General features: G+C 39.2%; 1 protein-coding gene across 1 annotated transcript; it reads right to left on the reverse strand.

Annotated features, from left to right (window-relative positions):
- Window positions 1–1700: 1700 nt before the first annotated feature.
- On the reverse strand, window positions 1701–22443 carry LOC119006033 (alpha-2-macroglobulin-like). Its single transcript, XM_037074361.1, has 36 exons — window positions 22295–22443; window positions 21951–22131; window positions 21666–21822; window positions 21163–21215; window positions 20897–20917; window positions 19841–20006; window positions 19665–19749; window positions 19426–19564; window positions 18629–18746; window positions 18396–18505; window positions 18137–18304; window positions 17201–17428; window positions 16208–16271; window positions 15947–16092; window positions 14379–14528; window positions 13860–14009; window positions 13668–13755; window positions 13375–13549; window positions 12105–12330; window positions 10927–11053; window positions 10648–10769; window positions 10499–10550; window positions 10260–10343; window positions 8236–8412; window positions 7798–7873; window positions 7456–7612; window positions 7121–7195; window positions 6655–6817; window positions 6386–6573; window positions 4487–4699; window positions 3220–3338; window positions 2869–2959; window positions 2703–2771; window positions 2516–2621; window positions 1979–2020; window positions 1701–1881 (listed from the first exon to the last, which is right to left on the reverse strand). Exons 1-36 carry the CDS (start codon window positions 22378–22380, stop codon window positions 1877–1879), a joined length of 4377 nt encoding a protein of 1458 aa, XP_036930256.1. The 5' UTR covers window positions 22381–22443; the 3' UTR covers window positions 1701–1876.
- Between the last annotated feature and the right edge of the window lie 3878 nt (window positions 22444–26321).

Genomic DNA, 26321 nt, shown 5'->3' on the forward strand with positions numbered 1-26321 from the left:
GAAAACATGTAAAGTTTAGTTTTTCTTCTATGCTTTATATGCAAGTACATTTAGTACCAGGCACTCAGGTGTTATTCGTATGGGTGACTTTCACTTTTACCAAAGCAATATTTCATCATATCTTTACTTTTATGCATGTATGGCTTTTTGGTACATTTTACAACACTGGAATGATACAAAAAGCAAGACAACAGCACCACCCTCAGAAAATCTTAATTCATCAAGAGTAAATCTAGAGGATTCCATGATAAAGTTTTTTTTTTTTTTTAATGAGTGTAGAGCAATAGAAAAAACACAACCACAACCTTTTATAAACATAAAGGAGCAAACACATTAGCACTAAATGGGACGAACCAGGGCATTCTGACAGAGTCTGTTCTTGTAGACCTGGCTCTTCAGCCACTCTCAGGCTCTCAGCAGGGATTCCATTACTCTGTCCACTAGAGCCCTCTTGTGGCTGCATCTAATAATACCATTGTCTCAGTTGTACAGTTATCTATTCTGTTGCTTGCTGAGACAGCTTTTTCAGTGTGAAAAGTTGTTAACCTTACTGTCCAGTTTCCGTTCTGTTGTGTGGGTCTTGGTGTGAAAGTAAATGTAGATTGGTACTAGTAGCACTGAGACAATGATTGATCTTCAAGGTTTCAGTGGAGAAGAAGATGAGGTTGTAGATGTCTTCTTTTGGACACAAGAGGCTACTCTGTCCAGTTAGAGATGGACTGTTCAGCCTAAGATGAATGCCATTCTAGCAGTGGCCAAATTATCCTCAAACATGGTGTCACAGTGTATCCATGAATGTGGACTGCCCTGTGAAATTTGACAGGGCACGGTACATTGTGGAGGATTTAGAACTAAAAAGACTGCGTGCATTGGCCCTACTTTCAGCAGCACCCCTAATTACAGCCGGTTTAACGTAAACACGCACCTGCAGACATGCTACACCAGACAAATACAGCAAACATTTCATTATAATTACTTAAATTATTTAAAATGTTGTTGGGATCACAAAGAACACATCAGTCTTAAAGCTGCAAATGAAAGTCACTGTAAGCTCTTCAGTCTCATTAGAGGACGTAATTTAGAGTCTTCTTACGAGTATACTGATATACTCGTTCATCATAACAAGTGTCAGCAGAGGTGTAGTTTGTAGGAAGCGGCCAGAATTCTAAGGTACCAGCAAATAACCGCCAGCTGCTGCTTGTTATACTCTTTTGTGTAGTGAATAGCTGCTGATAGCTAATAAGTTAAACCAGAGGCCAGTTTGCCAACTTTGCCAGGCATCAATTCATAGTTCATGATATGTTTGAGATAAGTACATGTCCATCGACCTGAGAACTATGGATGGTCACACGCTGTGGATAAGAAAAGTCATTTGTCAAGAATTGCAGTATTTCCTCTTTAACTGAATGATAATTACATACAGGAACTTAAGCTTCAGAGCGAATTTGGGTCTGTGAGATTTGCTGGTGCAGTTAGCCTCGAGTTTGACCTCCACACTGAGATCTTTTCACATGCTGGTGAGTTTAGTTTTCTGTTGCAATTGTTTTAATTGTTGCTCTCTATTTTTGCTATCCCCTTAGCTGCTCGAAATAATGCAAATTTCCATGGGACTAATAAAGGATTATCTCATCTTAATTAACAAAAAAAAGTTCGAACAATGTCATCCAAACCTTACCTAAATAATAAAAGCCCAAGAAAGCGAGATTTAGATCACTTTATTTCACTGTCCACTGTGCATGTCTTTCATTAACAGCAGATAAGTCTTAACTGTATGTGTACAATTCCAGAAAACAGACATGGAATTACACAAAGTTCAGAATTGTATCAAATGATACTGGAATCAGCGACCACCTGAGGACGGACTACACGTCACACTTCAAGCTGTGAAAGAGAAAAGAAAGTGTTTGCTTTATGTGGTTTTGAGGTTAATCAATATAAGATATATAGATTTTCTCTGTATGCTGTTACGGATTGTTACCTGCAACACAAGGGTAGCTGTATTCTGTCTCAGCCTGGTCACCTAGCAGAAGAGAGACGGAAAAGAAAAAAAATCAAATAAGAGTGAACTTTCTTAAATTGCTCAACAGTCTAACTCATTAAAAACATACAATACTCCAATTTACTTATACGATACTCTCTTGATACTTAAAACAGATGGGCTTTGGTCGTGTGAAGGTAAATACAATCTTGTAATTCTTTGGGTATTTTCTGATGACGGTTTGAATTTGTTTCGCTTTCTAAACATCTGCACAATAAACTCCTACTGTCTTGTGCCTCAAGGTGCTAATCGAACTGTAAATAATGACCTGGGCAAGGAAGAGGAAGTCTTGGCCCAGATATTTGTTATGAATATCTGATGGCTACAACTGAAACCTCAAAACATTGGCCATTGCCCTCAAAGGCTAAACTGTCATCAGACAGTCATCAGGGATTGCTATTCTGACAAATGCTCAGGTGTTTAATGCTCAGGATTGACTGAGTATTGGAGAGGACTGCAGTAGAGTATCTGACTTACTTGTCTGGTAGTAGTCATAGATCTTGACCACAGCTGGCTTCAGGTTCTGCACTGGGTGCTCCTGTACAATCTCAAGGGTGTGGTTGATAAGAATGTCCTTTGTTAGCTGTTGGAAGAAAAACAGACAACACAATCAGTAACAAATGTGTAGAACATCATTAATTGTCACTCACTGAATTCCTCTCACCCTCTTTAAGTACACGAGAACGTGATCTTCCTTTTGTTCAACACGATCCACCAGCTGGGCACCTTTGAGCTGTGAGGAGGTGATATTCAGCTGGGTCATCCTGTTGTCTTGACATCAACAATAATAATGCAAATCTGAAGTGTAACTAACTACTAAAACAGCTTACCCTCTTCAAAGACTGTGGGTCTGGGACAAACCCTGAGAGCATTTTGATATCCAGGATCACCATGTTAGTAGTGCTCTCCTTTCCACTGTATCTGTAATTCAAGCATAATAATGTGATGTTATGGAGTTATAGTTCATCCATTTCTTCTACTAAAGATCTACAAGTTGCATGCAGAGAAACTTATAATAGGGCTACAGTATCTATCTAGATATCTACAAGATATGCTTGAGCAAAGTATAAACTACTAAGTTATGGACATTTGCCACACGTTTGTTTTCAGAGGATTGTTCAGTATCTTAGTATTCTTCTATCATTGCTGTCATGTAGATCCAGTTGGTGGTGATTACTTACAGGGACTTAAGCTTCAGAGTAAGTTTGGGTCTCTTGAGGGTGCAGTCAGCCTCTGGTTTAACCTCCACACTGAGGGTATTCACATCAGTAGGAGTTGGGATGTTGTAGTGCAGAGAAATCTGGGAAAAGAGGTGCACAAGGAAGGTTTGATAATCATAAACGTGGACAAATGTGGTGTAAGTAACATGTTTATTTGCCCTGGAAATCAAGCCATTTACTATTGCTATCTGCAGGTATTTACCACAGCACTGAGCATAGTGTTTCACTTTATGCTGATGACATTTCTATATCTTTACTCTAACCTTCACCAACATCTGGACCTGCTAAAAGGGAATTCCTGTGCTTTTAAATAAAGTGCCTTGCAAAAGGATTCACCCCCTTGAACTTTTGAAAAGTGTGGAAAAGGGGGGTGAATACTTTTGCAAGGCACGGTATGAGCCTGTGTTTTACAAACTTTGGTGTGTAAATCATTTATAGCTACCAACTGTTTCAGAACTGGTCCAGTAAATCACCTCAGTGAGCAGCTGAAATATGGCTGTTGGTTGCATCATAACCCTTTTGGGGCAAATCCAACTGTCAAAGTTAAGTTCACTTTAATTGCTTGTTTTTGTTACTGACAGGCTGAGATTGTTATTCTTAAAACATTACAGAAAAAAATAGTATGGAGATATAGCTTTTTGTCAAATGATGAGATCTGTTTTGTAACTAGAGGTGAGTTGCTGCAGGAAGACCATGGTGTGAATGTCAGTCAGAGCTGGAGAGAGGAGTTTGGAGTGTACCTCAAAGACTGCCATCAATAATTCATACCAAGTCATGATGACTAACTGATTTTGATGATCTGGATGAGGCAACAACTGTTACAGCTCACCTCAAAAGATTTCAGAGTGAGACTTATGTGACGTGTGGCTTTGTTACAAGGATCGTATTATTTGACAAAAAGGTCTTTCTCTGTAGAAAGGGTTAGGGTTAGTGCTGGCATCTGCTGCCTATCCTCCTCGGTGGAATAATTAACACACAAGACGTGTTTCCTAAATTGTTATTCTTATTTTCAGATCACATAACCTTCTCAACATTATATATTTTTTTAATAACAGAAATAGTCAGATTTCACCCCTAATTTGGAAAAGAAACAGCCTATGATTAAACAAAGCATACTACAAGAGACCCATTACAATAGAGGTATGGCAAAAAATCCTATTTAACATTGGTGTGTTGCTGTGTTTATGGTAATTTATGTACTGAATATAGAGCTGCAGTGATGACTGACCTGTACTGAAGCACATGCAGTGCCCTTCACCTCCAGGCTGTACTTTCCTGTCACATACTTCAGCACCTCCTCCTGGTAGAGCAGTTTGTTGTCCTGATTAACATCAAATGTCAGCTGGCCACTGGGAGACTGGACTGTCACTGTGCTTGAACCAACCGGACTGAACACCAGAGTTGCGTAGAGAGCCAGAGCCTGAAGAGCCACCACTGTGTCCTACAACAAAGACATATTTTTTTTTTTAAAAAAAGACTTAACTTCATGAATTCCTGGTCTCTCTGAATACTGATCTTTATTCAGAAAGCTAATGCCAGCCATCACTGCCTCCAAGTTAAAACCATGAAAGTTAAATGCTCAGATCCTCAATAATTGTAATTTGTGATTAAAAGTGTATTTTGTAAGGTGTGGGCATAATTTAAGTTCAAGACATTCAAAAATGAAGTGTGATGAAGTAACAGATCAGGTGTTACGTCCAACATGCCTATTTATTGTTTTGCAGAGATATCCACTTCTAAGCTGCCACGTACGGGTCATCTCCTGTTGTAATAACTTATATTGCCAGAATATAATGTCAAACGTCATTACTTGACTAAACACAGAGAGCAATATGAGAAGCACCCGGGAGACGAGAGTAAACAATGGACCAACCGTCTACATAGAGGACAATCGTCTCAACAAGGTCTTTTCCATAAAGAATGTTGTGAGTGAATTAATTGCCAAAGCTGGAAAGCCATTCACCAAAGGGCCATTTAGGATTGCATGTGGCAAGTTGCTAATATTCCATGTCCAAAAAAAAGAGCTTGTTCAACAATATCTCTTGATCGGAAAAGACATTGACAGAGCAAATTAATGAGATATCAAGTGACATTTATAAAGTTACGGGACATGACGTTTCACTGCATACTCTGTGGAATTTGATGAAAGCACAGACTGGACTGAGAGTGCACCGCTGGCTATTTTCATCAGCGGTATTAATGACAAATTCTAGGTGACAGAAGAGTTGCTGAGATTGTGAGCTGAAACTAAATTCAGAGAGGCACAAGGAGAAGACAACATGACAATGTCAGAAAGAACTCCCTCTATCCATCCTGCCTTTTTGGAAACACATCTGTGTGAGAAACTGTTTCTCGACTACAGTATGAATGTTAATATGTGCCAGTACAGGTCCTGGCTTACCGATGCTCATCAGTTTCAACTGTGACCTCCATCAGGGTAAATGTAGCTCAGCTGTGTGAGTAGAGGCGCTGTCTATCTATTCTATTCTATTTTATTTAATTTGGTAGTTCATTGCAAGGTTTAAATAAGTTATTTAAGGAAAAAAAGATTTGCACTAACATCCACCCATTGTCTGTAACTGCTTTATCCCTTTTATGGGGTCATGGAGTTTTTTGCTGTAGCCAATCCCAGCTGTCTCTGGGCGAGGGCAGGGTACACCCTGAACAAGTCGCCAGATCATCGCAGAGCTCAATGATGGCAGAGGCCTCCATGCAAGGTGGCAACCGCACATCAGGAGCAAGTTAGGGTTCAGTATCTTGCTCAAGGACACTTTGACATGCAGCTCAGCTCAGTCCGGAGCCGGGATTTGAACCAGCGACCTTCCAATAACAAGCCAACCTGCTCGACCTGCTGAGCTACAGCCACCCTGATTTGCGCTCAGGGGTGCACAGGTGGGGGCTGTTTCCTATTTACACAACATTAGGGCTGGGACCACATAAGGACAACTGCGTTGGTCGGAAAATAACGAAACTGCATTGCATAGGTATTATAGGTAGCTAGCCATCTGGACATAAGCTAGGGTCTCCATGATTTCACCCCATGATTTCAGACACATCACTGAAGACGTGTCTAGATGCCTTCACAAAGTTTCACAAAGGTCCAGCTGTTTTTCACTTTTCACTGTACCTGTGTAGAGGAGAAGCCTCCGTAGTAGTTCTGCTGCCCTGTAAGCCATCTGACAATCGGTGTGGTGTAACCCAGGTCTTCAGCAGTAGGAGAGGCACTGAGTTTGGCCAACAGCACATAGGAGCTGATCTCCACAGACAGAGAGGCTGACGTTTCTGCTGCTGTCTGAGACCAGTGGAGGAAACCTCCTACAAACAGAAAAAAGGGACCAGGTCAGCTAAACTTACAATAACGGTGCCTCAGTGACTTCCCTCAGGAGGATGACTCACCTTGTCTTACAGCAACAGTGTCTAGGTGCTTCAGAAGGTGAGCGCGAGCCTCCATGTCTCCTGCCAGGGTGAAGACGTATGCTAGCAGAGCAGTGGTGTAGGTGTTACTGAGGTCACTCATGGACTCCCTGAGGCATGACAGACTCTGTTTTACCAAGGCATCCTACAAAAGATTAAAACAAAATCATTTTAAAAAATCATGATAAATAAGTGTAATATTAGTTGAATTTACTGATCAAAACACAGCATGTTTCTACTGTTTCATGAGTATTTTTTGTTAGAATATTGTGTGAACAAATTCTTGGATTCAGGGAAACTTTTGACCTCAATGAATGGATACTGAACAAAAGGAGAAAAAATAATTATGTATCAAAAGTATACAATCTATGTTTTATTCATTGTTGCTTATGGCAAAGTTTACATTTTAAACAACATTAACTGTTTGTACGGCCGAGACACTACTTACATTTGCAGACGTATTCATCTCCAGGAAGGCAGCAGTTATGTAGGCACTGAGAGTCACTTCATCAGACACTCCACCCTGCAGAGATTGAGCATCTTATAGATATTATAACGCTGTATCTCCAACAGTCAGGAGCCCAAAGTTATATAAGTTATCTAGTGAACTGCTCACATTCAGATGGATGGTGCCAGTATTTCAAAGTTACTACTGAGGCATGCATAGCTGATGGGGGTATGGAAATGTACATGTCTCACCTTCATCAGTTATCAGCAGCTGATGATGATGTTAACTGATAGTCCTTTTAGAATATGAAACACTTCAGGGATTTTTCACCTTACCTTCATTCTGTTGTTGAAGAGTTTTCCTGACTGTTCAAAACAGCCGTTTTCACGTTGTTTGCGCTCCAGCCAAATCTTTGACTGCTCAATCTTTGTTGGGTCGATGTAGATGAAAGACTGGGCTTTGGCGAAAGATCTGAGCACGAAAGCTGTCAGCCTGAGGATGTTACAACAAGGTTAGACATTAACTGACAGGATACGACACCAGGACGAACCTGATCTGTGTAACGTCTCATGATAGTCATCAGAGAACAGCTGAGGTCAGCTGTATTATATTGATAAGAGATGGTGCACCTGTACAAACACTATTCTATATGGAGGATTGATTAGTATTGTCCTCACCAAGTGTTCCCTGCTCCTGCTCCAAATGTGCTATAAGCACCGTCAGAATGTTTGTAGTTCAGCTGTCTCTGGTAGCCTGAAGAAGAAATGAAGCCTGTCAATGGGGCATTACTGGTTCACATATTGACACGGAGGGAAATTTGTTCATGATATCTCTGTCAGTTTAAATGTACAGACAAAGAAAAACAACATTTTGGGAAATATTTTGCCTTTGTTGGACAGCTGGTAGCAGAGAGAAGACAGGAAAAGAGAGGAGAGATGAGGAATACTATGCAACAAAGGTCGCCCCAGTGACCTCGGGGTTTTGTTTGGGACGCTCTCAAGTGATTAAACACACCAGATCTCCTGTTAATACATATAATAAAAGGAATCTGATGCTTACAGGTTGTATATTTTGCACATCTTAAGGGTCTTATATGTTTCTAAACAGAGACTCACCACTGGTCAGGTAGTTGTTAGACTTCTCTGTGATAGCTGGGGTCAGCTGCTGTGTATTTCTCAGGTACTGGAGGATGTAAATGTTCGGGGCCAGAAGTGCCATGTTCTGCTCACCACATCCGTATGGCATCGTCAGCAGCCCATCCAGGTTCTTCAGGGCTCGGCCCAGAATGTCACCTGCACAAAAACACTGACTGGCTAAGCAAGAACATGTAACCAACCTGACACAGAAAATAAAAGTGAGTGTTATGTTGCTACAACACCCATAAAATACCCGCCCATAGAATCAGAATGTAATTGGATTTGTCATAGTTTGTGTTTTTGGTTTTGTTATTTCCTACATTATTTTGAAGCTGCTTCCTCATGTGTCATGTTTCGCTTCTTATTTTCTTCCTTTGCCATTTTTACTCCTCACCTGTGATCTATTAATCACCCCTGTGTTTTGCCCTTGTATTCTAATGTGCTACTCCTGGTCTGGGGCAATAGGACTAATATTGTTATATTTAGAGAAAGGCTTCAAGGGAGGTAATACTGTTAACTTTCCAGATTGTGTATGGTTAAAGATTAACCAATTACTGGGGCTGTCAAGCTATACAAAAATCAATCATTACAAGCTTTGTGATTAATCAATCAAAATTAATCATATGTGCCAATATTTACCTGTAAGCTTTCCGAAATATATCAACACAAATACATTTTGGTTGATGAGTAAATCAATGAATAAATAGATATTCTAAACTTTTAAAAGAGGTGGTATTCTAAGTTGAAGTACTTTGATGGTTTGAAGCTTCACTCCAGTGTATTTTGGTATATATATATATATATATATATATATATATATATATATATATATATATATATATATATATATATATATATATATATATATATATATATATATATATATGTATATATATATATATATATATATAATGCAGAAAAATAATAATATATATATAAAAAAAATAATATATATATATATATATATATATATATATATATATATATATATATATATATATATATATATATATATATATATATATATATATATATAATTTTTTTTTTTATGTCTAATTAATCCCTTACAATAGTTGCTTGACGCCCAGTTTTAAGGTGACTAGGTGTTTTGGTATTTTAATGATCTTTCCTGACAATGTTTTAGAATTTTTGGCAAATATCTTAATTTTGTGCTTTTGTGTGTCGCTAAAGTGGACTACAGTAGAATCTTATATGTCACCCACCAAGCTTGGCTTCTGGTGTGTTAAGAGTGGTGTGGCTCCTTGTTAAGAACAAGGGAGTTTGTGCAGAGTGTGCCTTCAACATGTTATCAAAGCAGTAACATCAGATCAAGGGGCGCAATGAAGCGTGATTAATCTGCATTTTTTGTTGTTGCTGTGTAATTATTCACGTAATTATTCAAAGAAAACCTAATAATTTGACAACCATACTGATTACATCTTCTTAAATTACAGTTAGTGAGTGTTCATGAACTTTTATACTCATACTTGTACGAATGTTACTCGTACTTAAAATCTTAACTGATATCTAAACTTAAACCTCAAAGCTTCATTTGGTGGCTAATAAGGCTATCCAATCACAAATGTGCCAATGAAAACCCTGGCGTGTGGACAAAAAACAAAACTTTGCAACAGGCCCTGGTTTGGAGAGGTGACCATGACCACTGAGCAGACCTGTCAGAGTTTGAGCTGGTTATTTTCTGTTTGAGTCTGAAGACAGCATGCAACATGGCTAATGCTAGCTGACATTTGAGAACAATTATAATTTGCGCTATGTTTTTGCATTTGGGGCCTATCTTGTGTGTTTTGACAAGAACAATGCAGGAGTAAAAAGTAATTTCAACTTAAAAGTAACTAATACTCTAAAGTATTATTTTAATACCAGTAGCTTTACTTGTAATTGAGAGCACAGTAATGTCACTGTAATTGTGGTTGAGTTCAGGATTTCAGTACTTTCCACCACTGGTTAAAACAACACTTCATTCACTTCATTTATCAGTTTACCCAGGACTGATAGTGTAGCTCGGCCAGATCCATCAATCATGTTCTCAGGGAGTTCTATGTCTATTTCTTCTGTCAAAGTCTCATCTGTGTGCAGAGAAAGAGAACAAACATAATATAGAGTGAAAACTCAAGTAAAACTCAAGAGATTTAATTAACACTTCAGTTAGTATGCTGAAACAGGTCAGACTGGAAATAAGACCAGTGTCACAAAGTGGATCCATCCATCCATCCATACTGACCTTTTGGACAGAGCAGCCAGTTGTAGTTCTTCATCATCTCAGTTCCCTCAGCCTGAGAGGGAAGAAAATAATGACTTCTGTTAGTTTCTCTTTTCTATTAAATACAGTGCAGACATGGTTTCTTTGTCATCTTTTGTTAAGGTACCAACCTTTACAATGAGAGATCGTGTGACCACATCAATACGACCTCTTTCTGGCACGCTCACAATCTCGTTGCCACACAAAGCGTGGGATGCTACAGCCTCAGCAGTCACAGATACATTCACAGCCCCTAAAGAAGATCAGCCAACACAGCATGAAACACAATCAAAACATGAAATATTATAGTGTGAAAACATTTTGTCACTGATTTCACTGAGAATAAAAAAGGGAAGCGCTGGGGACATTTCAGCATTTTACTGCAGTGTGGATGAAAGCTTGATACTTACCCAAGGCTGAGGGAGCCATGGTCCAGCTGAGGGTCTTGCGCTCGCCGCCACACAGACAGGATGTGTACTCGTCACCAGAGAGGGGGGTGAGGGTGTAATCTAAGGAGGGAGCTGCAGTCACAGTGACCTGTTAAATGGAGACAGCAATTTATATTTTCAGGTTGTCCTCATCAGAAAAACATCTACAACTGTGAAAGCAGCTTATCATCACCCATATATATTTCACTTGTTTGCTGGTGGCCTCTGTTTTATGCAATATCATTATCATTAAGACAGCAAAGGAGGAAGTCAGATTAAGTAGTATAAAGGCTGAAATAATCCACATATGGAGGAAGTTAGGGATGGATGGTCAGTTCAAACAAGCAGAGGACTCTCATCCAGGAGACCGCTGTTAGTGTCACATGTGAAAACCAATAGTCAGTAACTTTAACTTACTGACGTTAAGTTACATCACGTTCATAACATAACAAAGTTACATAACGTAGGTACATTTGTGACTGAAGTAACCTAGTCTCTTTAACTGAATGATGATGTTTTCCTAAATCCAGCCAAACAGTTATCTTCTAAAAAATCTACCCAAACAGTGAGCATAGAGTGAATGACCATTATGCCTGTTGCTTATATACTGCAACAGTCATGTTGTTTTTGGGAACAGTGATATATGTTGTTTTAAGGAGTCATTGTCAATGACAATTCAGTTGTTTGGGTATGAGAATGTGTTTTATGACTGGGAATTTATAGCATACAGAGAACAACTGTTCAAAATGTAGCACAGCACAGCACACATTTAACAATTTGAAGCTGAATCTTGGATTTTTATTCTAAATAAATCATACATCAAAACATAAAGTATTCTGTAAATTAAACTATTTAAGAAAATAAATCCAGAATGTTTACCACTACCTGTTGAGATGATTGAGTTGCCAATATGGTAAACATAAATATGGTAAGCATGTTAGTGTAATCATGTTCTTATGCCAACATTAGCAACATTAAATGCAAAATATCTAGTTTCTGCATTCATGGGGTCTCTTCATCAGAAAACAAAAGACTCATGGGAGGGAGGGCTGTGTGTTGGTAAAAAAAACTCAACAAAACATCGAGCAAAGTCTTGTTACAACAATTAATGCCGAAATCTTCCTTATTGTATCTATAAGTAATGTCAAAGCATTGATTACCATGATGCAGCTGGACAGGTAGTTGAAGATGGTTGCCTTGAGTTCAAAGTGCTCCCCCCGAATGATGGAATAAGGCAGACTCAGCTCAAGGAAAAAGGGTTGGAACACTTTGATCTCTTTACGAGGAGCCAAGCCAAAACCCTGAGGGGACAAACAGAAAGCCTCTGTCTCCCAAGTGGTGATTGTGTCTGGGACAGTGAAGGGCACGTCCTTCGTTCCAGACTCTCTGGATGAAAGAATACACACAAACACATTCAGTGAGCTGTAAAAAACATACTAACATTAAGTCACAATAATTAAATATGATGGCTGTAACTCAGGAGGTAGAGCGGGTCGTTTAATAATTTGAAGGTAGCTGGTTCGATTGAGCAAGATACTGAACCCCAGATTGCTCTGGATGAGCAGCGGGCACCTTGCAAGGCAGGCCCACGCTGTATTTCTGATTGGCTAGTAGACCTATCGTTAGTGTGATTGAGTGAAAGTTGCGCCTCTGTTAGATCCAGAGAGCTGTGTGTTAGATCAACGGGCAAACACATTTTTTTTTTTTCCAGTCATGCTGGTACGGCAGAGATCCGGCAATCAGCCCTGCGTGAGTGACAATGACAATGACTATTTGTGTATGAGCGGCGCAATGTCAGTGGTAAACACTGACACATGTAACGATCAACAAGAGACAGCATGGAGCGCGGGAGAGAGCAGGACCATGCAGCGTTTAATGCTTGGAAGTACTGACATTACTTTGAGTTTGACTTGGATACTGGTGACAAAAACAAAAACATCAGTGCAAGTAATCAGAAAAGTAACTGGATTACTTTCTTGGTGAAGTAATCACTAATTAGTAACTAAATACTATTTCCAAGTAACTTGACCAATGCTGATTATAAGTAATAAAAATGGTTCCTTAAACATATTTGTGGTTTTCGCAGTAAAAAAATCTAACTTTTCCCTGCTCAGATTTGATGTTTTTTGTGATTTTAGGTCCATTGTGTTAATACAGTGAGTCAAAATGAAAAAATAACTGTACAGTCACACATGTGAAGTTATGCTGACAATAATGACACCAAACAAGGCACAGTAAATAGTTTTTACGGTGAAATATAATGGCAAAAACAAAAGGAGACAAAAACAGCCAATTATATCTCTGACGTCCCACCTTCAAACACAACCTCATTTGGCCATCCATGAAAAAGCTACTTAACCTCCCACTTTTCTATAGGAATACATACTTCCAATGGGCAATGAATTAGTTATAGTAATGCGAGAAGCTCACCCAACTTCCACCAGGTCCCATATCCAGGTTTCAGGGAAGAAAGTGCGGACAGTCTCTATTGGTGAGGTATCTTCAGGATAACTTCCCCCAACTAACCTAGATGAACCAGGTGCAGCTGCTCCTACACGGGAACCTATTCTTCTCATATGAAACCTGTCATACGCTATACCAACATCTGAAATGAAATCAGAAAATATATCATCAGAATCAGAGCACAGCAATGACACAGTGCACTGTTTAAAATTTAGAAAATATTCAGCATGTCATTATATAGATAAGAAAAAGAAAGTCACCATAGCCACGGCGGTATTCTATTCCCCTGTATTTGAGGCATGAAGGTACTCGGATTAACAAGTTTGTTGCCATCTTCAGCCCTACGTTCTAGATAAACGGACATAATACAGCCATCATTGTAAAGTTAATCAACTGTACAACAACATAATGTCTCAAAATATTTATATGGGATGTTATTTTTTGTGCAGTACCTGGAAAACTGTATAAGCGTCCTCTCTGTCACTGAGGTTAGGAGGATAAGGCAGAATGTATCTTCTAGGTCTCACATACAGACAATCGATAGGATCTTGAACGTCATTTGGAGTATTGGATACTTTTCTGACCGGCAGCAACCCAAATATCTGAAAAGAAAGGAACAGCTCAAGGCTATTAATGACCACATGTTTGTGCTGTATGAAGATTTTACAAAAAACAATTCTTGGGATTTTCCTCATGCTCTTTAAACGTGGATGTAGAAAACTGTACCCAGGTATAGTCTTACAGGGGGGTACACCTCACATATCTGAACATTGTACAGTATTTTCATTCCTGCATACTTCACAAGTGGGTGAAATTATCAGTAAAAATCTGTAGAGTTGGTTAAAAATCTCCAACTGGCAGAGAGTGAAAGGAAAACATAGCAGATTAAAATGATAACCTTATATAAAAAAATGATTATTCAGATGGCACACAGGTGATCTGCATCTATCTGTGGGGATTCCAGCAGTTACCTGCTCTGCCTGCAGGGTCTTCCCTGGCTCCTTGATGAGGACACTCTGGTCGACAGCACTCACACCACAGAGAGAGTCCGGCTGGGCCGTCACCTGCAGGTTGGTCTCCTCTCCTGGGACAGCTGACGAGGGAGAAAACTCCAAGGACACCTGACACATACAGAAAGACACAAAACGCACCATCTGGATTTTAGTGGTTCAAGATGACAATCTCTGATCTCGTCAAACATGTAAACGACTCCAGAAAATCTCCTTGATGGATTTTTAATCAGGAGGCCAGTCAAATGAAATCACTGTGTTTTTCATCAAGCCAACACCTTTATATGTGAAGTACCTCGCAGGGGAGAGGCCACATAGAAGTCACTCACTAGAATGTAAATCCTGTAATGGTCAGTGCTGATCAGAAGAATGATCTCCTAGTACTTCACTTTCATTGTGCTTTAGTTTGTGTTAGTAAGTATAACTACTGCAAAGGGATTGCACAACCATACTTGTGAAATATTAAAAGAACAATTTGTAAGACATGGCAGCAAACATTAGAGAAAAATACCTGACATTATCATCAGTTTAAAAAAAAACTGTGTTGACATTATTCGTCATGCTAATCAGCTAAGCCTGTCCTGTCTTAGCTCAGAGCTGGGAGTTTCATTTCCACAATTTCCACAAGTTCTCTTAGTTTTCATTGTTGTAAATGAACAAAACAATCTAAATAAAGATTGAAAACAAATGACAAAACAAAGTAAAGAAAGTAAACATTTTCCCTTCCCAAATATTAAAATATAACCATATGCCGTCTGTAGTAACATTTCTCTCTAACTGAACAAAGAGCAGCTAACATTAAGTCATCTTCATTCAAACTCAACAGATACAAACACAACTTATTCACAATCTTTGTCTTTCAGCCCTTGGATACATTTGTCTCTCAGTGAGCAACACATCTCAGACTGGACTAATTATTCCGTCTTTGAGCATGTGAGTCAGCCCAAAGAGTATCGCATACGGTTTGACCCAGGTATCCCAGGTGACCGTGGATATCCAGTGATGGGTTAAATAGAGTACTGACTGGAATGCTAGTTAGAACAGTAGTGGTTGGCAAACTGTACCCGTAGCTATAGAATAAAATAGAATTCTTTTATTGACACTGTAAGCTCAGCTTACATACGAGAATAGAGAGCTAAGAGCTGCTGCACTCATGCGCGCCACCATCTTATTGTTTTCCTTGATCAAGCCTGTCAATAAATGCTCCTTCTTATGACACTGAGGTCTCCTGGCATCTTCCTCATAACCACAAGGCCACCAGCAAAATTTCAGCACTACATTTTCATCCACTGCTGATGCCCGATACTCTCTCGCTCCTCCTCCGCTGTATACCTCTGCTGTCCCCACCTGTCATGTCTTCTCATGCTTGGAGTTATAGTCCTGCCAGAGCTCCTGTAAATCACCTCTGTACTCGGCTGGTCTTGGAGGGCCAAATATTGACCTTTTGTAGTACAACTATAATACCTTTTAATTCTACGCCTGCTTCTGACAAGCACAGTCAGTACCGCAAGTCTCCTTCTCATACTGACCTTGTTAGTGAAGCATTTCTCAATGGAGAAGTCAGCACTGTGGGCGATCACAGTCTCACTGGGGAGGACGGCGTAAGCCACAATCTGGACGTCTGGTGCTATCTCTGCAGACACCTTCAACCTGAAGGACACCTCGCCCTCAGTCACTGAAACAGCAACAACAATCATCATACACATGAAACTATAGATCTATAACAATGCAGGTCAAAAACCATTCAGTCTAGAATAAAGGGTTATTTTAAGACGTCATCCTTTGCCCACCTGATTTAGCCTGCACCTCGATCTGTTGAAGTCCTTGCATGACAATGGCTCCTCTGGATAAAACCTGAAGAATTTGAGAGAAAGTGACACAAAGAATGAGTGATGTTACACTAAAACTGATCCTTTAACATCAGGTTACGACTCTGCCTGATGTTCTGGTGTGTGATTATTTGTCATTTTATAAAGTACTGAGGGGAATTTGTTGATTGAGTTTGGTCAAAAGGTTTGCTGTACAGGATCAGTATGTAGGACACCAATATGTAGTAATAGCTAAAGGGCTGTCGTGCTAAAACCAGATCTGGGGCCTGTCTCATGAAGCAAGTTCAACACATGTTGCTCAACTCCTATTATTTGTATAAAAGCAGTAGACGGAAACAAGGTACAAAGTTCAAACACACAACAATCCATACCTTGTTTTTGTGTTTAGAAAGGTGATTACAATTTGCAACATTTGGAAGCAGCTAAGTTGCAGTGTACAGTGTAAGAGGCTGGCCACTCATCAGTGGGGATCAGTGTACATTTTATCTCTATGGCATTTTATTTGGTCAATCAAATATTTTCTTTCTCCACAAAGTAGCCTCATAATACTCAATTGTACATTTTACGTATTACTTTCTCTGCAACTGAAACTGTGTATCCTGTAATTTTGGATTATTATAAATCTACCAGGTTTTTTTTTAGAACACATTTTTTGTGTTAGACGGTAGTGCAACATCTTTGGAGGAAGATCTGCTCCATCTGTAGATACAAAAGGCTTGTTCAAAGGTAATGAAACCACAATGATTAATAGTTCCAGGTGATTATACACTGATCAAAACCCTCATTATAAATGTTATATTCCCTGAACACTGACAGGTCCAAAATCCTACACAGTGGATCTTTAAGACAGATGCCAGTAATCTAGTTTAAAGGTCACTTTAAAAACATGTCTGCTGTGCATGTCTCTGGAAGAGAACTGGTGTTGAGCCGACAATCAGTTCACCCACCACTCACCAGATACATCACATCCACAGAGCCTGGTGCCTCTCCAGCTACAGTGTATTTAATGGTGATGTCTTCTTCTCTGTCACAGGGAAGTGGTGCATCCTTCTTCTTCACCTCCAGGGAGCTTGTGGTTTTAGTATCAGGAGTTGTAGGTTGGATCAATGACACCATGTGATCTCCGGTCTCATAGTGTGCAGCTCTATAATGATCATACCCCAGTGTCGGTTTGTTGCTAACCTAGATTGCAGAAAAAAACATAAATAAGTGAAGTGGTTGAGATAGAAGAATGCTTTGAAATGTGAGTTCACTCTTCACAGCCACGCAAATAATTAGGTTGAAATAAACTGTTCCAATATGGCCACTAGCTACTGTGCGAGCGCCTGGATCAGTTGCAGCATTTTGAGACACCATTTTAAATTTTAGTCTCTTTGCGTCGCATACTGTAACTTTCTGTGGCAGATCCTTGTGTTTTAGTGTTTTTCTCTGGCCACTCGCCTGAGCAGCAGAGACACACACCTGCAGCAGGTTGGTAATCGCCATCTGCTGATAAGCCCTGTTCTCTGTGCTACCTGCTGCTAGATGGTTTTGTCTCCTGATGTGGTTTATGGCTCCAGGTAGATCTATTAGCATTAAGTCAACTAGTGTGTTTATAGTGCTCTCTAGTAATCTAATTTGTCTCCTGTGTTTGTCTCTGTGGTCCTGCTCCAACTGCCCAGCTCGCTGCACCTCTGCAGGTAACTGCATTAACCTGTGGTTTTAAGACAGCCCCCCCACACTTCACCAGCACCACTCTGATCTTCCCTTGTTAAGTCAATAAATTAACCTGAACTCTGCTCCCTGCCTCCCTGTCTGCTTCTGTGTTCACGCACCTTTAACCAAGCATAACAGTCACCTTTAAAAGAGTGTTATTAGGGGATTGTGAATACAGTGTCTCATCTTACTTACATAGAGGTGGAAGTTTCCTTTAAAGTTAGCCGTGCTCAGTGAGAAAGCGGCAACACCATTGTTGTCAGTTGTGAGATTCTGAAGCCGATTTGCTGACCGTCTCACACCCTCAAACAGGTACACCGGCATGTCAGGAATGGGTGTATTATTGAAATAGACTGCTTTAACCTGTAGGAAGCACAAAGTGGTATCACCGTCATTGTCCACAGCTTAATAAGCAGAGAATCATACGGAAGAAGTGAAGATCACATTCACTTACTTTTCCCACCACATTTGATCCTTGCTCATAAATCTTGGGTGTGTCAATGAACGACAGCTTTCCAACAACATATGAAATCTTTATTTTCTCCTGTGCTGGGTGTGAAATATCTGCGCAAGAAGCCTTCATGTTACAACAGAAAGTCGTATTGTTTCAATTCATGACACTGCAATTTTCTTACTTCTGACTCTCTTTGTAAATCTGAATTTATGATTAAATATTATACAACTTGCCTGTCCCCTCCTCTTCTACTGTAGCCTTGAGGACCAGCTCATCCATCAAAACCTTCTGGTCAAGCTTTGTGAAAGTGGCCATCTTCATGGTGAAAGTGGCACAGCCCGCCTTGTCCGTCTGTGAAGTACAATAAAACAAGATAAAATTCAAATAAATGAAAACATGAATGAATGGACAAACTTTCCCAATTTCAAACACATAATGGAATTACTCCTTAAATGCATAATATGTATTTTCTGCCTCTGAAAGTCTCTCCATCAAAGCAAACACACAGATGTTTGTTGCTGTGGAAGGAGGACCAATGAAGAAGGGGACATAGCTGCTGCAGCTGCCCAGGGTCGACCAGCTGTGGAGGAGAGAGTCGGTGCAGACCCAGATAAAGTGGAGGAATAAACACCCAGAGTCACATTACATTCTGCTCTTATCTGGAGCCATTTACCTGGAGCTCTGAGATAACATATTTTATGTTAAGGATTAAAAAAGTGGATTCATCTTTGCTTCCATTTATCAACCTGACTGCAGCAGTGATCAGTTGACCTGAACTCCATTGTTTGGTGCTGTTGTACTATAACCTTGACTGTAGAAGCTGTTTTGGGAATGTGCTCAAGCATAGTATTGAATGTGTGTTACAATGAATTTCCCCCAACATGATTAAACAGATAACCCAAACATTTCAGATGTGGCTCCAGTATTTCATTGTTATATAGTAAATGATGCACACACATGTACAGACTGTATTAGCACATACATGGTCTACCTTTATATTCACATTGTTTCAGCACATAGGAAACTGTACCTGCTTTGTCTCCTTGTGGCATGGGGCTGTTAGCTCGGGGGCATTGTCCGGATTATCAGGAGTATAATAATAGTAGCGTTGAAGAGGTCGACACATCTCAACATGAACACTGCCTGGTACAGGCTGGCCATATGTATACCTTTTTATGATGGTCATAGAAAATTGTGTTGTTAAAAGCAGTCATTCAGCACCACACTGGATCAATTTAAAATGATAAGAGTGTAAGGACCTTGACTTACTTTGCACATACTTCAGCTTCGATTTCCTCCTGATCAATACTTGCCTTGTCAGATGATTTGATTTTTACATCAAATTTAGGCAAAACTGGGGACAAAATAGGATTGTTAGCATTACTGATTCATTATCATGTTATCTTTCAAATATAACAAACAAAAAAAACACAAATATGCCATACCGTATTTCTCAACCTTGAATCTATGACGTATTTTTTGTTGACCAACTGATACAATAACGTTGTAGGTTCCTTCACGGGCCTCAGAGTTCAAGTTGTAAAAAAGCTGCAGTATTTTACCGCCCGATGTTTTGTTCAGCCACTGTCCAATCCTGTTGTTGTTAACATCCTGTGTATTAAATTACATGCCACAAAAAGGTATTCATGACAAGAGAAATACAGAAATACAGTTGGTGTAAAACTTTGCTTGACTTTTTGTGAGAATCATCACTTTTACATAAAACACTTGAAGAATACACTTAATATTACACACACTTCATATATTTCTTAAACCTGCCCTCAAACAGATCCCAACTAATGGCAGTAGTAGTACCCAGTTAAAGATATATGGGTATCAGTGAATACTGTCCATTGCTTATATATGAAGAGAAATTATCTATAAAAAGAATTATGTATACCTTTTTTAAAGTTTAATAAAATTGCCAAACTAAATCTTAACTAAAGATTATCTTTAATATCACCATCTGTATAACTGAGGGAAGCTTTGAAAACAGAGCTTGAGTTGAGATTTAATTCATACAGAAGAACGAGGGATGGGCTGATAAAACTAGCCTTTAAAACATGATTTTACAGTGAAAGCAACATTACTTAACCTGAAATCAAAAGCTTCAAAATGATTTTGATGTTACAGTGACTTGTAACATGTTGCATATTGTCCCTGTCTCAGCTACTCTGCCTTCGTGTTGCTTGTTTCAGAGCATAACGCTCTATGTAACTATCATGCGTCACTCACTATCAGTGATTTTGGTGAAAATGGGTCGTGTTTTATGGAGAAAAAGAGGTTTTCACTCTGATGTCTACCAGCTGCTCTGCCTCAACTCTGTAATTCAATGTAATATAAAAGAATCAACTAGTTATTTATCATTAGCCAAGTCAGCCCGTTTCTACAGAGGTTTAGCCGACTGAATGTTATAGCCATGTGTTTTTGTTCTTGTGAGTTAAATTTTGAGGTGACAGAATTGTTAACTTGGTAAAAAGGGTATGTGGACATGGTCTTACCTCGATTTCAATGATATTGTACTGCAAGAAAATAATGACAGACATGTTAAATATGATTGATTTTTCAGCAGAAATGTTCAAACACAGCACAGACAAGTTTACCTTAAGAGACCCTGGTTACTATTGACCCAGAGCTTCACCAGGAGCCGACTGAGTCACATAACACCGACCATGTCAGTCAACTCATTACACAACTGACTGATCAGTTTATAGCACGATCCAATAACTAAAAAACTAGATCTAAAAGTAAGGAGTCCAAAACTCACCAGCTGACTGGCAGCTCTCAACTTGGAGTCTAGTGTGATGACTCTGAAATGCACTGTGAGAAATGTAAAGAGATTTCATGAAGGGTTTGCAGAGAGGTTCATCAGTCAAGTCAGAAATCAATTTACAATCAAACTTACTTTAGAATAACAGATAATTTACTATTTAGTATTGGCTTGCTTCCTCTGCTATGTGTTTTGAATTCTTTAACATTAGAACAGAGCTTGTGACACACTCTTTCAGCTATACAGCTGCCATTCAGCTAATTGTCACAGGGCATCTGAGGCCAATTCCAGCAAGTGGTGAAATAAAATCTGGGAGATTATGATGGGTTTCCCAGTGAGGGATAAAAAACAAACCAGAATAACTGAGATCTTGACATGAGATCAACATGAGAAGTTGTTTTGTGCAATAAACAGCATGAAAAGTATTTTGTAGCAAATTTTCACATTCCAGAAATAATCTATGTTGTGTACAGCACCATAGATAATCATCTGAAGGTTACCTGTTTGTCCGGGGAGGTAGATTGGTTTATCTGTTTGGACAAATGTCCTTGGTTTGTGGAATTGGATTTTGACTTTTCTGACTTGTTTTGAGTAAAACGTGTCGCCTCGTACCTCCACTTCCAACTTCTGCACCACTTCATTCTGCACTAAAGGAGCCTGTTACAGACAAATATTTGTCAGTAAAAGCACCATTAAGATCTGTTTTTTTCTTGTAGTGTATGCCTTATTACACACTCATCTGTTGATAACAAGTCTGTGTCTTATAGTCCATTTTGAGAACTGACCTCAAATTGAATGCAGTCGTGAAACTCTGTACTGGATGTCTTCTGGAGAAGGGTCGTATTTTTCTCTTGGGACACCAAAGTGACTGTCATGACCAGAGTCTCATTGGGCTGCAGGAGACTTGCACAGAATTTGGTCTTAGCTCCAGCTTCGAGAACTGCAGGAATGGCGACCATGTACTGCCTACAGTCAGGAACATACACACATACAGTGGATACCTCACTGTATCTGACATGGAGGACACTCCAACCCAGAAGATTATGCAGCAATAAAGCATTATTCAAATTAATGTAAACCCCCATATGCACGCTGTTATTCTTCTGTTGGATAGAACAGGTCAACTTACGGTCCTGCCGCTGCTCGACCAACACACATCCAACTTAAGAAGACAAACACTGTCCATGTCCACATCTGAATCCCAGGATGACCCATGGCTGACTGACAAGAGACTCAGAGTCAGCATCTGTTAAATAGCCTTCAATACAGAAATCCACCCCCGCTCCACACACACATGATGCAACTCATGATGCACCCACTCTATTTGATTTTCAGGGAAGTTAATCAGTTACAGATTTGAAGTTGTTTCAGACAAAATCAGATCTATTTCACGTCAGTTGTAATACAGAGAGACATTTTATACATCTGTTGTTTAAAGTATTGATGTGTTCACTTTTGCTGTAACATCACTGTATATATTAAGAATGAAACATTAAAAGCTTTACAAAGGAGGCTTTTTTTTTACAGTCATTTTAAAATGTTGTGGAGCTATTCATATTGTTGTGTTTTAAATCTTATCACACAATTTACAAGCATTTACTTCTGCACATTCCTTCAATGATGACATTGCCAAGATATCAGGCTTGTAGTCTACTAATTTTTTCCTAAATCAGTTCTAAGTAAGTCTGACTTAATTCTGACTGATTTTGACATTCCAACAGCTCTTAACCTGATTACTAGGGCCAAAGTAGACATTCCCTCTTCCAGCAAGTTAGCCTTTCAGCTTTGTTAAATCAAAGCTTGCTTCCCCGAATCCTGCCTCCCCTGTGTGTCTGCGTTTGGGCCCATATCTAGTTTCCCACTTAAGTGTCACAGCATAAGCCATAACTTGGAACTATGGTTCTGTCACTGGAGATGTTTCAACTGGAAGGACACCTTGTTCAAAACCTCTTAAGACCTGACGTCCACATTTGTGGACATCACATTTTGGGCTGTCTATCCCATAATACTTTATTCTGCTTAACAGGGCTCAATGTCCACATTCATGAACACTTACACTGCCATCTGGTGGTGTCAGAAGAGTAAAACACACTACAGTTTAAATTCAAGATGGCTGCCAACACACCAGAACAGAAAATGTGAGTATGAAAATGTAGTTTTGGAAGATTTTGGTAGAAAACAATAGTTTACAACAGTACAAACAGATATAGTATGTTTTTATAAATAAATCTACATGTATTTTGTATTTGATTTTTCTCATGATTTAATTTCCAGAGCGTATTATGCTGTCAAGGGCAGGGCGGACACTAAGGACAACTGTTGGAGACAACTCAGAGGTGGAAGATTTGTCTGACATAGATGATTTCATGTGGGATGCTGATTATCAACCCCTACCACAGGAGCCGATTTTATACTTTGTAAGATGGGTAGATCCCCGAGGCCAAGGATCCCCATATGCGATCATCATTTTTCTCAAAAACTACATCATGCCAAAAGATGATGCTTGGTTCTTATACTTATCAGGTCCCAATAAGCCCAAATAGCAAAGAGAAATTAAAAATGCATCTTGAAAAAGAGCTCAGGTGTTGTTGTACAACAACAAAAAAACAAACAACAAAACCAGCTGTTTTTAATAACAATTGTCATCTTCATTTGTAGTTGAGTTCCAATGATTTCAACAGCTCTCATTTTTCTATGATGGAATGAGTGGAACACATACTACTTTGTCAAAAATAACATTCATGAATTTTGGTTCAGTAATGAATTTATTACAGGTCTAGACCAAATCTGCTGGGTCACAAATACACATACAATAATTCTATTATTTGGTTATATGTCTTAGGTTAAAGAACTTGTACGTCTAAACTCATGAAACTTAATTAAACTAAACTCGTTTTAATGTTTGGAGATCTTGTTTCACCTTTCCCAGGATTTCATCATGGCTTAATAGGTGGACTTTGTCTACATGAAATAATATGACAGGATTGAAATCACTTAGGAATCAAAAAAGAAGTAAAACTTGATAAAAACATAAAAACACACTTGAATATACAGTAGAACTGAGGACTTGTACATATTTCTTCAAGTTTTATCTTAATACTTGTTAACAAAAACATGTCAGAGACATTTACTGGTCAATAACCAAAGAGTATCAAATAAAGATTTCTTGAAAATCTCTTCCAATCATACCAGGACACACCATCATGAGGTGCTGTGTTCCACCACACACCAGACACATTCAAACACAGAAATGTTATCTTATCTCAACTTTATCATTGAGAAACATCGAAAACATCAGTTTTAAGTACTTCTTTCACTGTTTCCTAATTTGTTAACATTAAGAAGATGAGATTTTAGTTTAATGGTTATCTAAAACTTGTTGGAAATCTGGATGAACTCAAAAACCATTTTGGATTGGAATGTCACAGATAACATAGTCATAAAAAATAGGTTGACAAGGGAGGAGGAAGACACATGATAGACACCTGCCTGGTGGAGGTAGGAAGAGCTTGAGATAAACATGCTGGGATGGGTTATCAGCAAACGGGCACGCCATGAGAGAGTGTCCAGCAAAATGATCAGGGTGATGACGAAACAAATGTACGCCACCGTGAGTGACAAGCAGAGATGCAGAGTTTGCCACAAGTGCTGGCTGGTTAAATCATTTCCTCCACCGTAACAACTTCACTTGCAGAAGACGTACAACTATTGAATTAAACGCCTGTCCCAAATTGCTGCCTGATCCCAAATAAACGCCTGGTCTGTTAAGTGATTGAAACAAATTATTTGGTCATTTACGGTATTCATCTTTCTGCCTTTGCAGCTTCTTCATACATTCAGCTTTATGTTCAGCTGGAGAAACTGTTCAGCTATCAAACTGTTCACATTTTTAAGCTCTTTCAGTCCTCTTCCTTTTCAGCTTCACTGTCTGAATATGCTTACATTGTTTCATACCAGTGGGAACAAGCCACCAAATTATAAATGGAAGGACTTCCTGAATGGAGGGTGTTGCATGAACAAGCCCAGCACTGATGGGAACGGCAGTTCTTTGAACTGTACTGAATCTCTAGAATACATTTATTAAAATGATTTGTTGAAAAGATTCGTTCACCGAGTCATTCAGTGCTCTCCAACTCCCTGAACTGATAAACAGCCAAACGATCAGTCATTCAGTTCATGATTCAGTCCTGAGGTTCATGTTCACTTACTGAGGGACGGTGCGTTCACGGACTATAGCACACAATCATTCGCGGGAGACGCAGTGCTGCTTTGAGTGGTATACATGCACTAAAATTATTACACAGTGAAAGTGTCCTCTGTGCACAGTAAAATCACTTAACATGATGCTACACGGATGTTAGCAACACAGCGCTAATTTTAGCAGTATGGTTACTGAACGTGAATCAACTCCTCTGCCCTGAGTGAGTGACACAGCGCCACTTTCAGCACAGTACGTGAACGAGTAACTGTTAGCCTCTCTGATCAGCTGTTAGCCTAGCAACGCTGACATCCAAACCGGCGTACTCAATAACTGAAATTTCTGAAAGAGAGGTAATGAAAATTGTCTGGTCTCTTAACAAATCTGATGCCAAGGATGACTATGGATTTGATACAAATTTCTTAAAACTTCACATAGATTCTCTGGTTTGTCCCATCATGCAGCTGGTAAATCTGTCTAACAGTTATTCTGTTGTCCCAACTAACTGGAAGGTGAGCACGGTGATTCCAATCTTAAAATCTGGAAGTAAATCTGAAATAGACCAATAGACCAATAGACCAATCAGTATTTTTCCTGTCGTCTCCAAAATAAAAGAAAAATGGGTGGCTAAACAGTTAGTAGAACATCTCAACAACGGTTATACAGCATTACATCCAATGCAGTTTGGCTTCCGGAGTCACCATTCCACAGAGTCGGCCATACTTGTTTGTTGAAAAAACCAAGTGTCTCCTGGATAGGAACAGCTGTGTGGGAGCTGTTTCCTTAGATCTTAAAAGGGACTTTGACTCCGTTGACCATCGAGTACTGTTAACTAACTGATGGAGTAAGATAGCTATCAAAAAGATGTGTGCATGATTCTAATAATTCGTATTTGTAATGTTAAACATTTGTATGTCAATAAAATTGTTGTACACAAAATTCTACTGTCATATACGCA

Source organism: Acanthopagrus latus, chromosome 2 (genome assembly GCF_904848185.1).
Source record: "Acanthopagrus latus isolate v.2019 chromosome 2, fAcaLat1.1, whole genome shotgun sequence".
Lineage (NCBI taxonomy): Eukaryota > Metazoa > Chordata > Actinopteri > Spariformes > Sparidae > Acanthopagrus > Acanthopagrus latus.